This window comes from Meles meles, chromosome Y (assembly GCF_922984935.1).
Source record: "Meles meles chromosome Y, mMelMel3.1 paternal haplotype, whole genome shotgun sequence".
NCBI classification, from domain to species: domain Eukaryota; kingdom Metazoa; phylum Chordata; class Mammalia; order Carnivora; family Mustelidae; genus Meles; species Meles meles.
Window position 1 is genome coordinate 4,372,355 of NC_060088.1, and position 13,459 is coordinate 4,385,813.

A 13,459-nucleotide genomic window follows, 5' to 3' on the forward strand; every position below is an offset into this window, starting at 1 on the left:
TCCGGCTCAGCGCGGACCCGCGAGGCCGCGGGACGGGCCGTGCGGTGCGGCGGCCCCCACTTCGGGGACACGACCCCCGGCCCGCACGGTGCCGCCAGCCACGCGAGCACCTCCGCGGCGACCCCCGGGCGCGCACGCGGGGAAACGGAGGCCGCGCTCCCGCCCGCCCCGCCCCCGGCCGCCGCACGGGGGTCCCCAGCGCCGCCCCCGCGCGCACCGCCCCCCGCCACGCACTCCGTCCCGCGCGCACCGCCCCCCGCCACGCACTCCGTCCCCACGCGCGGCGCGGCCGCCGGAAGTAGCGCCCCGGGCGGCGCCGACGCCGGAGCCCCGCGCGCGGCCGGCCTGACGTGCCCCCGGCGCCCACCGAGGGTCCCGCGCCCCCCCCACGGGCGGCCCTCGCGGGGGACAGACGCAGCTACGCACCCAAGAGGAGGCCGTCCATGTCAAAGAGCAGGTGGGTGACGGGCCGCGGCGGGGGCACGGACGCCGCCATTGTGCCGCCGTCACGGCCGGGCGGGGGCGGAGGGAGGGGCGCGCGCTCGCCGGGCCGCGCACGCGCGCTCCGGGGCTGCGCGCCAGTGCCCCCCCCCACCGAGGCGCTCGGCGCACGCGCACCGCGAGCCTCCGCGCCCTCAGACGCTCTCGTGCACGCGAGCTTGCAGCCGCCCTTCGGGTCCCGAGTCGCACTGCGCACGCGCACCTCGGTCGGTCTGTGGAAGCTCCTGTAGTGCACGCTGTGAGTCGCCGTCGTGCACGCGCGCTTGCGACCCACCCTCGCGGCCGGAGTGGCACTGCGCACGCGCACCTCGGTCGGTCTGTGGAAGCTCCTGTAGTGCACGCTGTGAGTCGCCGTCGTGCACGCGCGCTTGCGACCCACCCTCGCGGCCGGAGTGGCACTGCGCACGCGCACCTCGGTCGGTCTGTGGAAGCTCCTGTAGTGCACGCTGTGAGTCGCCGTCGTGCACGCGCGCTTGCGACCCACCCTCGCGGCCGGAGTGGCACTGCGCACGCGCGCTTCGACCGGTCTGGGGAAGCTCTAGTGCGCGCCCTGAGACGCGCACGCGCACGCGCGCTCCGCTCTGCCTGCCGCGTCCCGCGCGCGCGGGCGACTTTTGGAAGTTCCGCTCAGCCCGCACCGCGAGGTCGGGACGTAGCACGAAGGGGCACACGTTTGCCGCACGGGCACCCCGACACGCGGGGCCACGCAGAGCCTAGTTTCCGGCCTGCGGGAAGTGCAGGACCTGAGTTTGGAAAGGGCGTGAGGAAGGAGGGCGAGCCTAGAAGGGCCGGGTCGTGGGGCTGTTTGGGGGTGGGGGGCTGGGAAGGTGCTCCTGTCGGCATCAGCGCCAGCCGCCCGGTAACCGGGAGCCCAGATGGCGCGGGTATGCAGTCCGCAGCGGCCGTCCCGGGACCCTCGCGGATTTCCTTTTCAGTTTCGCGCGCCCGCCGCCTCGCGGGTCCGGGCGCATGCGCAGGGGCGAGCGGGTCCGAGGCTCTGCAGCCAGCCGCGCACCTGCAGGTCCCGGGCGGTCCTGGGCAGCTGAGCTCTCCCAAAGCGCCCCTCCCCCCGGTAGATCCGATCGAAAAGGGCCTGAACCGAATTACTAACGTGCCCTGCCGCCTCATCTGCCTTACTCGCTCTCAGTTGTTCCTTGTTTTTCTTTCCCCCCCTTTCCACTCTTGCTGAATGCAAGCTGTAAAGATTTTTTTTTTTTCCTTTTGGGACACTCCCCCAAAACACCTCTTGGACCCTGTTTCTGTTCAGAGTCGGTTGATGTCGCATGTGCACGCTTACGCATCACCTCTTTAAAGAAGCAGATGCCAGAAAGTTCTAGACACTTTAAAACGTGAGGGTGTTACTGCTGGGACGCTGGGGACAGCTTGCCCCACCCAGCGGAACGTCTGTGCCTCAGTTTCCTCGTGTGTGAAGTGTGGGCATCAGAGGAGACCACGCAGGTCAAGCTCTGAGTATCAGGCATTAGTACATCCATGGTCAATGCGTGTCTTTCCAGAGCTCTTGCTAGGAGAGAGTCTAAGCGTGATTTCTTTTTGGTGGACGCCGGACGTCATTCAGAGAAGGTCGTTCATCAGCGGAGTAGTGAGGCGACTGTGACCCCAGGGTGCTAGGCCTGCTGCGACGAAATTCCACACACTGGTTGGCTCGAACCGCCTCTGTGTTCCGGAACAGGTCTGGAAAAGCCAGAAGTTGGAGGACAAGGTGCCAGCAGCAGGGTGAATGCCTCCCGCGGGCTGTGAGGACTGGGTTGTGTCCAGAGCTCTCTCCGTGCCTGGTGCACGACCTTCTTATCTCTTTCTCGCATCTGCTCTCTCTGTAGCTCTATTTCTGCTTCCCACTTTCTCCCTTTTCTCCTCCTAACCCTCGCTCCCCTAATGACCACCTTTTAATCTTATACCCTGGGTGAAGACTCTGGCTTCCAATAAAGTCACCCCAGCTCCCTCCCTGTTGGGACTCCAACTTTTTGTTTCTTCCTTTTGCTGTCTGAGGTTATCTATCCCATGCTCACGTGTTGGGTCTGTAGAATTCTCCTTCCCAGATTTTCTACTGTCTTTAGAAACCCTTGGGAATGCATGTTTTTCTCTCCCACTGTAACATCACAGCTCTGTTGATTCCTTAGATAAGAGGAGGGAAAGCTTCCAGGGCCAGAACTAAGCTTTCAGAGCTGCAGGAGATAAGCTGGAAGCTGTCTCTGGTGAGTTCCTAAGTCAGGCAGGGATAGCTCCTTAGAAGGAGTTTCAGGATTTCTACAGATTTGCTGCAAAAATAAGCCGGCTCGTCAATGCAGGTGATGAAGGTGACACAACCGGAGGGTAGAGACATCTGGAGTGTCTTCCTTGCCCTGTTCCAGCCATTGTGGCTCCGGGCATGGCTCTTGGCAGAGAATCCAGCTTGTTCACTTAGAGGAACACAGGTACCAGCTGGGAATTCCCCTCCAGTTCCCTGGACCTGGCAAAAACCTCACTGGACTTGTGGAAGAGATGCACTGGGCAGTTTTGTGGACTTGTTCTGTCCACAGAGCTGAAAATGTGCTCCGAATCATTTTTTTAAGTCTTATTTTCTATAGTCTTATTTATTTATTTCTCAGAGAGACACAGAGAGAGAGAGCGTGCACACAAGTAGGCAGAGAGGCAGGCAGAGGCAGAGACAGAAGCAGGCTCCCCACTGAGCAAGGAGCCGAATGCCGGACTCGATCTAGGACCCTGAGATCATGACCCGAGCCAAAGGTAGCAGCTTACCTGACTGAGCCACCCAGGCGTCCCTGATGTCTGTACTCTTGAGAAACACCTCTTGAGGATGACGGGAAATGCCTCTTTAAAAAAACAAAAGCAAACTAAACTGTGAGAACCATCATGCTTTTCTATGTCATAACCTAGATTAGAAAAAACAAAACAAAACTGAAAATGTGTTCACAGTTAAAGTGGTTTCTGTGCAAGTAACTAGAGGCACTTTAACTGTTGTTAATCCTCCTAACAGTCTGAGTGTCTTTGGAGAGGGAGGATGGATTTCCTTGCACGAATTACAATTTATTTTTGCAAAATTGTGTTTTCCCCGTGAGATGATGGCTCACTTTTCCTGACAACTTGATTTATTTTTTTTTAAAGACTTATTTGTCAGAGAGAGAGAGAAGGTGTGCGTACAAGCAGAGGGAGCAGGAGAGGGAGAAGCAGGCTCTCCACTGAGCAGGGAGCCTGATGCGGGGCTCATTCGCATGACCCTTGAACCATGACCTGAGCCAGAGGGGGTTGCTTAACTGAATGAGCCTCCCAGGTGTGCCTCTTGACGACTTTCAACTTGCCATTCATTGTACGAAGAAAGGATATGTATGTCTTAGCCATTCTTTATCTTGTTGGGTTGGTTCTTCCGTCCCTGTGTTTGCTTTCTGTGTTGTATCTGGAAGGCTGCTTGTTGCCTAAGCCATCTTCGGGAGCACACCCAGCTCTGCCGTTCAGCCTGAGCAGCCCTCATTTCCTTCCCTCGCTCCGACCTGGCGCCCGGGAGCGTGAGACTGATGTACGGTGCCCTTCCTGCAGGCTGCCTGTGTGGACCCCTGCAGCAGCTGGTGGCCGGGCTGGGTCTCTAAGGCATGTGTGCAGGCAAGCCCCGAGGGACACTCGAGGTCGCTGCTGGCCGAACTCGTCAGGCTTTGTGAGTAGTTTGGAGAGCCTCATAGGCTCTGCCAACAGCAAGGGCTGCTTGTTTGCATGGGTCAACATTCCTCTAGCAGGAGAACCTGCAGGGGGGCGGCTTCAGACACAATGGTGGCAAGGCAGAGGGCGAGCATAAAGAATGTGTATCTTTCCTTATGTGCACGTGCATATGTGTATACAGATACATTGTTACGTCTCATTCCGGGGCTTTAGAATCATATTCTTTACGGACATCGTTTAGACCTCAAGTAAAAAGATGGTGGCTCATTGCCAACCCGAAAAGGACGGGGTTCAGAGATTCTATAGGCTGGTGAGCACTTGAAGGTGCCTGGATAATGTTGCCCGAAAGCGTCACGCTTTTTCCCTGTCTCTCACCCTCTGCATCTGTTTCACGTGGATGTTGCTCTCTATCCTTTGTCATGTCCAGTGAACAGGAAGTCAGCTCTTTCTCTGAGCACTACGAGACACTCCAGCAAAGTAATGGAACCCTAGAGGGGGTGGTGGGAACCTCCGATCTGTAGTGGCTCGGTTGGGAGCACAGGTGACAAGCTGAACCTGCCGTTGGCATCTGGTGGTGGGAGGAGCTGACTTGTAGACCGAACCTGGCACCTGGGGCCTCTGACACAACTTCAGGTATAAGGTACAGGTACAAAGACTTGAATTGCAGGACACTCGGGCTGGTGTAGGAACGTTGCTTCGTGCTCTGGGAAAATCCGCACCTACGAACTGGTGTCAGAGTCATGCTCCCGAAGGCCTTACCTCCACATCCCATCCTGCGGGGGATGAGGGCTCTGCCCTGTGAGTTTTCACAGGGAGAGGGGCATTCGGTCCATTTTAGAGGGTTACTTTGTCTTTTGCCATTGAGTTATTTTCAGGTTCCATAACACACACCCTTAGTTCCTTGTCCCCTGCATGGAGTGACCAGGTCGCCCTAGCATGCCTGGGACCGAACCAGTTTCACTCTGAAAGCCTTCCATCCCCCGGAACCCTTCAGCCACAGGCTCAAGAAGACACTTGGCCAGCCTTCCCTTAGCTGCCCCTGTGTGAGGCACAGGAAGGTTATGGGTCAGGACTGAGCCCACTGTCTCAGCAAGGTGGTGCGTGGTGAATGGTGATAGGATTCAGTGTCCTGGACTTTAAAGCAAGGGGAGGGTGTGGTTGGAGACTGATGACTGACATACATGTCACTGTCAGTGATCATGCAGACATGCCTTTGTGGACTGGAAGGGCAGGTTATGCTACAGACCTCCATACCTCCATGTCCACATGGGTCGGCCTTCCCTCCAGTGTGGGCACGTGCATGACGCCTCACAGTGGAACAGCATACCGTTCACGGACACTGCAGATGACACCACGGGCCTCGGCATGTGGGTCGAGATAGCACAAGGAAGTGCAGAAATCACCCACCCACACGCCTCTAGTCCAGGGTCTTCCCTCCACGCCGTTGATCATTTGGGCAGGAAAATGGACATGGACTGAATTTGTTTCCCAAAATTCATGTATTGGAAGCCCCAACCCCCAGAACCTGAGAACGAGGCTACATTTGGAGATGGGGCCTTTAAAGAGGTAATGAAATGAATAATGAGGAATGGGCCCTGACCCAATCCAGTGGGTGTCCTTGTAAAAAGAGATTAGGACACAGACTCACACAGGGGACAACCACATGATGACACAGGGAACAGATGGTCTTTGTATGCTCAAGAGAGGAGGCGTTAGGAAAAACCAATTCTACCCACACTTGGATCTTGAACTCCTAGCCGGTGGTAATTTGTTATGGCGGCCATAGCAGACTATCACAATAATGCTGTGTGGTGGGAGCCATCCGGGGCACTGTGGGATGTTTAAGAGTATCCCTAGTCTCTACCTGGTAGAGGCCAGTAGTACCTCCTTTGCTGGGAGTATGTATGTATGTGTCTACCTAGCCATCCACCCACGTACCCGTCCACCCATCCATCCATCCACCCACCCATCCATCCACCCGTCCACCCATCTATCCATCCACACATTCATCCATTCATCCATCCGTCCACCTGTCCATCCACACATCTGTACATCTGTCCATCTATCCATCCGTCCACCCATCCATCCACACATCTTTTCATCCATCCATCCATCCACACATTTATCCATCCACACATCTATCCATCTATCCATCCACCCATCCATCCATCCATCTGTCCGTCTGTCTGTCCATCTATCCATGTATCCATCCATCTATCCATCCATCCACACATCCATCCATTCATCCATCCATGCACACATCCACACATCTATCCACCCATTCATCCGTCCATCTATCCATCTACACATCCATCCGTCCACCCATCCACCTGTCCACACAACCATCCATCCGTCCACCCATCCACCTTTTCATCCATCCATCTGTCCATCCACACATCCATCCATCCGTCCATCCACACATCCATCCATCTACCCATCCATCCATCTGTCCATCCACACATCCATCCATCTACCCATCCATCCATCTGTCCATCCACACATCCATCCATCTACCCATCCATCCATCCATCCACCTACCCATCTATCCATCCATCCATGCATCCACCCATGCAACCATGCATCCATCCATCCATCCATCCACCACTGCTTTGGACAGTGTGGCCTTCCATGCTTGTAGAACAGTGTCCTGCCCCTGAATATTCTCCTGAGTGACCTCAGGTGAGCAAGACCACTGTGACTTGCTGAGGCCATGCAGCTCCATGGAGAAGTAGAGTCTGTCTCTCTAGTTGCAAATGTGCTGTGCCATGTTGCATGGCCTGTCTTTCCCCATTTTTCCCTTCACGTCTGGACCTATAGGTCCCAGGTGGCATGCATGCAGACTGAGAGGACAGTAGGGACCCACGCTCTCTGTGACTGGGCACCGTGGACTGGGTCTTCTCCAGCCCTGGGTGCTTTTGAGGCCTTGACCTCTGACTCCACCCATAGGAGATGGTGTCTGCACTGTGTTCAGGCTCTTCATGGGTCTGCAAGTGGAACTTCCCCTGAGGACACTGGGCATCTGAATGGACCCTGAAGTCATCACTAACTCGGATCACGTTGCTTCCTTTTCACCCACCTGTAGCCGGTCTGGGAGGAAGGAACTTGGTGGCCCTTTGCTTGGGAGGCCTTGGAAGTATTCCCCACTCTCCCCTCATTTCCCCGCAAGCTCAGACAGCCCTGGAAAGGAGGCTGAAAGTACATCAACAGCCGAACTTGCTGCTCGTGGCGTTTTCCCTCTAGGACGTGGTTGATGTTTTGTGGAGAGGGTCATTATATTTTTTAAAAGATTTTATTTATTTCATTTGATAGAGAGAGAGATCACAAGTAGTCAGAGAAGCAGGCAGAGAGAGAGAGGGAAGCAGGCTCCCTGCAGAACAGAGAGCCCGATGCGGGGCTCGATCCCAGGACCCTGAGATCATGACCTGAGCCGAAGGCAGAGGTTTTAACCCACTGAGCCACCCAGGCACCCCGAGAGGGTCATTATTTTTGATCTTTGCTATCAGAGTACAGTGTCGAGGACCAGCCTCTGGAGAAGCCAAGTTCGGTCCTCACCGTGACAGACAACACGAGTCCACGGGGCAGCATCGTGGGAGCTCTGGCCAGACACACAGAACGTCACACCCCACTGGACCCACCGAAGCAGCCAAGTGACCAGGTGGCCTGGGCCCATGATCCCTGCCTGGGCCATGCTGGGTGCTCGTTCCGTTGGGTTATGGGGGTGTATGAAAACCTCTGCTGGTGATTCTTGTATGTAAAAGGGTGGGAAACAAGTTCGGCCTTACCCGTGTATATTATCTGCAGGGACACTGGTCACTGATCTCCACGGGGGACGGTCATGCGTCCTGACCTGCTTTCCCCATATCTTGGGGGAGATACACAGGGGCAGGGGTGGCATCCGTGCCCTCGGCTGTTTCCTTTGATTTCAAGTTAATGCAAACGTACGTTTTAGAGTTAAATGTATTCACCGGTTATTTTATTTTTAAATCAACTCTCACAAAATGCAAAAAGGGCTGAAAGAAACATCAGTGATAAAAGCGTGATCCAGACTCAAGTGAACGACACGGAAAGGTTGCTTCTGGCTTGAGCTTTATAGCTTTCCCCAGTGAGGAAGAAGGCACGTAGCGCAGGCATCTGAGTAGATCGTGGCCATCTGTAATTCCACGTATGGATGGAGGAGGGACGCTCGAAAACTGGGGGGTTGAGGTGCACCGTCTAGAGTTGTCTCTCTCCCTTTCGGATCCTTCAGTGACTGGACATGACCACGGATGCCTGATGGAGGTCCCTCAGGTCCATGGTGGCCCCGCTGGTCGGAGCTCTGTTCAGCACTGGGATACGTGGCACCCAGCGAGGTCTCCTGCCCTCTGTCTCTCGGTTCCAGCCTCCCTCTCATTTTCATGCTTTCTGTCCTGATTTTGGGGGTCTGGCTGAATCCTCTGGGAGACTGCCCTCCCTCCAGGACCTATTGGGGATAGCTGTGTCTGTGGCGGACATGCCCGGGGATGTCGGCGGCTTGCATCCTTCTGGCTCGTCCCCCATACACAGGAGTGGTGGCGCCCGGGGTCCGGCGCCCCGAATCTCCTCCCCGTGGGCAGAGTCAGAGCCCAGCCTCAGCCCACGGAGCACACACGTTGCACAGCGCTGCTCTGCTGAAACCGCTGGTTTGTCGGAAAGGCTCGATGCCACGCGGCAGTTTAGGCACGACGCAGGGAGCCCCGCTCAGTTCTTGGCAATGTTGATGCAGGACATGTGTCGAGAGTCCGCAGGAAAGAGTGATTTGGTGTTTGTGGTTAAAGTTGGCTTTCCGTTGCATCAGGACTCCAGTAAAAGCCGCCAGCGCTCCAATGAGTAGGACATGCTCCCTGCTTTATCAACCATGTCAACAACCTCGCCTGGGAGGCGGTGTAATTATTCTTACGTATAAATGAGCTAATGGAGCTTGAGAGACGTTAACTGCCTCGCCTCGGGCCACACACCTCACAAGGAGCAAGGCGGAATGAAGCCCAGTTTGGTCTTGATTCCTCGAAAGGAACCGACAAGCAGAACTGTCTGTTTTTATATTTTTCTATATACTTTTTAATTTTTTAAAACGATTTTGTTTATTAAAGAGACAGAGAACACGAACAGGGGGAGTGAGAGAGGGAGAAGAAGGATCTGTGCTGAGCAATTGAAACCATAACCCTAATACATAACTAATGTGAAAATCAGATACATTTATTTGTACCAAAAAAAAAAAAATAGAGAAAAAAATATCATGGAGACCACCAGCAAAAAAATAAACAAGAATGGGGGCGCTTGGGTGGCTCAGTGCGTTAAGCCTCTGCCTTTGGCTCAGGTCATGATCTCAGGGTCCTGGGATCGAGTCCCGCATCGGGCTCTCTGCTCAGCGGGGAGCCTGCTTCCTCTCTCTCTGCCTAGTTGTGATCTCTCTCTGTCAGATAAATAAATAACATATTTTTAAAAATTAAAAAAAGGACACTTGAGAAAATATATGTAAAATGTAAATATATTTGTCTTCCATATACACGCATACATTCCGTGTAAACGACGTGTGCGTCTGTGGTTTTCAAAACCCCGTGAATAGATGTCACTACTTCTCATCTCGGCCGTGATTGCCGTGTACACGTGCGTCATGTGTTGGTGCCCTGAAGAACCCTCAGAGGGAAGTTTTCTCTGTATATGGTGTGTGGGTGTGTATACGTGTAATTACACAGATCCGAGAATTATGTAATCGTCTACGCGAATGGGTGGATCAAAGACGTGCCGTAGATGTGTTTGGTTCTTCTGTGGACAGACGTCCATGGGGTATGTCCGTCGACGGCCGCTGTATTTAACGTGCAAGGGATAACATCCAAGAAGCGTGTATTTCCCGTCTGTTCCCCCAGGGCCCTTTCTACTACTGGCGAGGGGTCTTAGATGCAGTCAGTTCCTGTGAGACCTTCCTCCTGGGGTGGACCACAGGGCCATTTAGGGGAAGGTGGTACACCCAGAGTTCATTATGAGTTTAATGATACAGCTCCACACCCCGGAATGCATTATATCAAAAAGCGGGGCGTCGTTCGTGCACAGTGCTTGCGAGCCGTCAGAAGGGCATGGTGACTGACAGCCATACGTGACCGAAAGCCCCTGCCTGGAAACCACTCGAAGATTTACATCTGCCTTCTTTGTTCGGCACCTGTCCGTGTTAACGTACTAATTGCATGGTGGTGGGGGGGCTTTCCCCACGTGGGTTTCTTTGCTGCCCAAGAAGATTCATTGTGATCACCAGGAAAGGTCTTGAGATGAGAGTTGGTTGAGCATTTCTAGGGTTTATGAGTGTGGTGGGTGGTTTGCTGGAGAAGGGCCAGGCTCCTCCTGGATGTACAGAGAGGTATACGGCAGCTAGAGTGCTGGGTCGCTGTAGATCATGGAGTCCGACCCCACGCCCTGTCCTCCCCACACGGCTAAGACGAGAACCCTTCTGTGAGCGCCACGTGGCTGGTGCACTTGCCTGATTTGCATTGAGATGTTTCTTCCTTGATTCAAGGCCCTAATGACCAAGCCTGGGTCTTCACGTTTGGTCTTGGAGAATGAGTCTTTGCTGGCTGATCCCTGAATGACTGCCTCGCACCCTCGCTCTGTGGGAGTCGGGGATTTTCCAGCAGTCTTCTCGCCGTCAGGCTCTTCCTCCGTAGAGTCCGGAGTGAGAAGGCGTACCCGGTTTTGGCTTGAGGGTTCCCGTGTGATGCCACTGATGGTCAGTCCCATTCGAGGGCTGTCAGACACCAGCTAGGTTCAGCACTGAACAATTTTCTTAAGAACCTACATGAATTAATAAAACAAACCCTCTTCTTTTCATGACCCCAAAGGAGAGTAGTTTGCGTAGTTCCATCAAATGAAATATTTTCACTTCCGTACACTAAAATTTTCCAACAACAAGGGCCTACCAAAGGGCAAGGCATCACGCCCTGGCCTGTTGTCCCTAATCCCCACGCTTCCCTGAAACACAGTGTTCTGCCTTCCCCATAGAAGACTGGGCTGCTGCTCACAGACCTTAAGTGCTTTTCCGAGGTCCCACAGCGAGCCAGTAGCAGACTAAGAGCTGAATTCCTATGCATCTGCCTCCAAGTCCTCCTTGCTCTTTCTAAGATTAATCATTTTGGGAGGATAGTTATCCTAAGATGCTAAGTTGGAAGCATTGGGAGAGGAGCAAAGAAATAAAGGGGGGGGGGAATCTTTGATGTAGGTAGCCTGGATCCCTGTGGGTTGGGCAGCCCTGTAGCAGGGGTGCAGAAGGAGACGGGAGGGGTTTGTGAAGGGTTTCTTTGCACTGCGTCCTTCCCACGCCTCAAGGGTGCTGAGTTCCTGTTTGTATCCTGGCCCAGAGGGGAGGGTGCGGTGAGACTCCTAACAAAGATCTGATTGTGCGTCTCTAGGCACCAAGGGCTGGCACCTGATGAGACTGGGCTGGGCCATGAAGGAGAAAGCCAGAAACTCCTGTCCCCAAGCAACCCTCCCGGGACTACCCAAACGATGCTTTTGCGGGTGGGGGACACACCCGGGAATGCAAGTGGTTTCAGAATAGCCCTGGACATTGCATTCCAAGCGTAATGGCGTTCAGAGGCTGGAGGCATCCTGGGGCATGCTAGAATTTGGGCCACGAGCTTATAAAACATCTCTCCAACAGACAGGTTTTACAGCGATCCCAGAAGACCACAGGTCCCCTTGTGATGATGCCTCGGTCCTCGTCCTTGAGGATAAAATATTCCTCTAGGTGTTGATGCCCAAGCATCTGGGGTTACTGTTAAACATATGAAATACGTTGGCACCAGTATGTTATAGATTAATTATTTGGGTGCCTACCAGCCGCCGGAGGCACACAGAATCATTGAAAATGAGCAATGTTTTATTTATAGATGTGGACTCAAGAAAAGGAGGACGCAGCATGGTTTTACCTTCGTTTCTTTTTTTCTAAATGAAACACGAGGGACGACGTGAGGGGAAATACGAAAAGAGAAAAACCCAGGAAGTTTTTGTGTTTTTCCCCCCAAGGGTGTGATTCCCAGACTGGGCCGTGGGAGCAGAAACTCCCTGTACCCGTCCTGGCGGTGGACGGCGGGCATACCTGCCTGCGGGCCGCCCACGGAGCTGCGAGGTGTCCTTGCTCACTGCCTAACCCTTGGTGTTGACAAGAAGGAATTCCTCGGGGCCCTGGGTGCTGTGTAGGTAGGCGTAAGTCACCTAACAGACAGGCTGGGAGGGCTCGTGGGCCGCAGGCTAGCCCCAGGGCATTCAAAAACCATCCCCCTGCCTCAGCTGCGAACCCAGGCCTCCCTGCTGGAATATAGCACGTCGGCCCGTCCGCCCCTAGACCCCTGCCCGCTCAGAGAGGCCTGCTCCCCTTCTGCATCAACACCGGCTCTGTTTTTTTGTGCACACTGACGTGCACGTTTCGGCACAGCAAATGCTCCGTGCACGTCCGGCGTTTGTTGTTTTTTTGTGTCCCCCCCCCCCCCCCCCCCGCCCAACTGAGCACGCTGACAGGTGAGCAAAGGTTGCTGCGGAGCACTGGAAGCTGCCACCCGTCTTGCGAGGACGGATAGTGACCTTGTGATCCCCGCGCTCAGTTCAGGAAGTGCATGTTTCCTCTGATTTAGACGTCAACCATGCAGGGCGTGAGGAAGGACCAAGTGGACGCATCCAATCCCTGAAATAACTTTTTTATGATGGATTCGCCAATCAGCCGGTGATGACTCCGCGGCCGAGGAGGGTCCGTGGGAGTTTGCCGGGCTGTCTCATCATTATTCACGCGCCGGGAGCTTTGGGCTGGGTGCTGTCCAGCATGCTTCCTTGAAAAGCTGTGTGAGATCCTTGGAGGGAGGGTATCCTGTCTGAGTTTCCTGGCGAACACCCTGGTGGAAAGCCCCGTAGGAACTGGTGAGTTGGGTTAACTTTTTGTTGTTGCTTCTCTGCCTCTAAGATGTTGAGATAAGTGTTCAGCCGAGGGCGACCGGGGAATCGTCAGTCTGGTGTTCCTGGTTCAAACGAAATCCCAGAGTTTCTTTCGCTGCCTCATTCTGCAACAGTGTGGAACAGCCTGCAGGGAGAGAGTTAATTCAGGAAGTTTTATCGACCTACGTCTTAGCTGCAGGAGACTGCATTTTTAGGGATCTTCTGGGGAGAATAAGGAAAGTGTGTACCTTGCTGCCTATTGCGTGACATTAAAAGACAAACAAGCAAACAAACAAAAACCTGTAGAACCACCTACAAGAAATTCCTCTGCTTTCATTGGTTCCTTTGCCCTGAAACAGGG

At 54.3% G+C, this 13,459-nt stretch overlaps 1 protein-coding gene across 4 annotated transcripts in view; it reads left to right on the forward strand.

Annotated features, from left to right (window-relative positions):
• Positions 1-368: 368 nt before the first annotated feature.
• Positions 369-13,459, forward strand: part of LOC123935906 (steryl-sulfatase-like) — a 154,927-nt gene continuing 141,836 nt past the window's right edge. For 3 of the 4 annotated variants that reach the window (XM_045996748.1, XM_045996745.1, XM_045996747.1), the window contains exon 1: positions 12,801-13,083. Coding sequence is in view for 1 of the 4 variants with exons in the window: in XM_045996746.1 (XP_045852702.1) it covers positions 444-457 (14 nt within the window). In the remaining 3 variants the exon portion in view is untranslated. Of the gene's footprint in view, positions 458-12,800; positions 13,084-13,459 lie in introns of those variants that run through there. The other variant, XM_045996746.1, reaches the window with a different exon arrangement.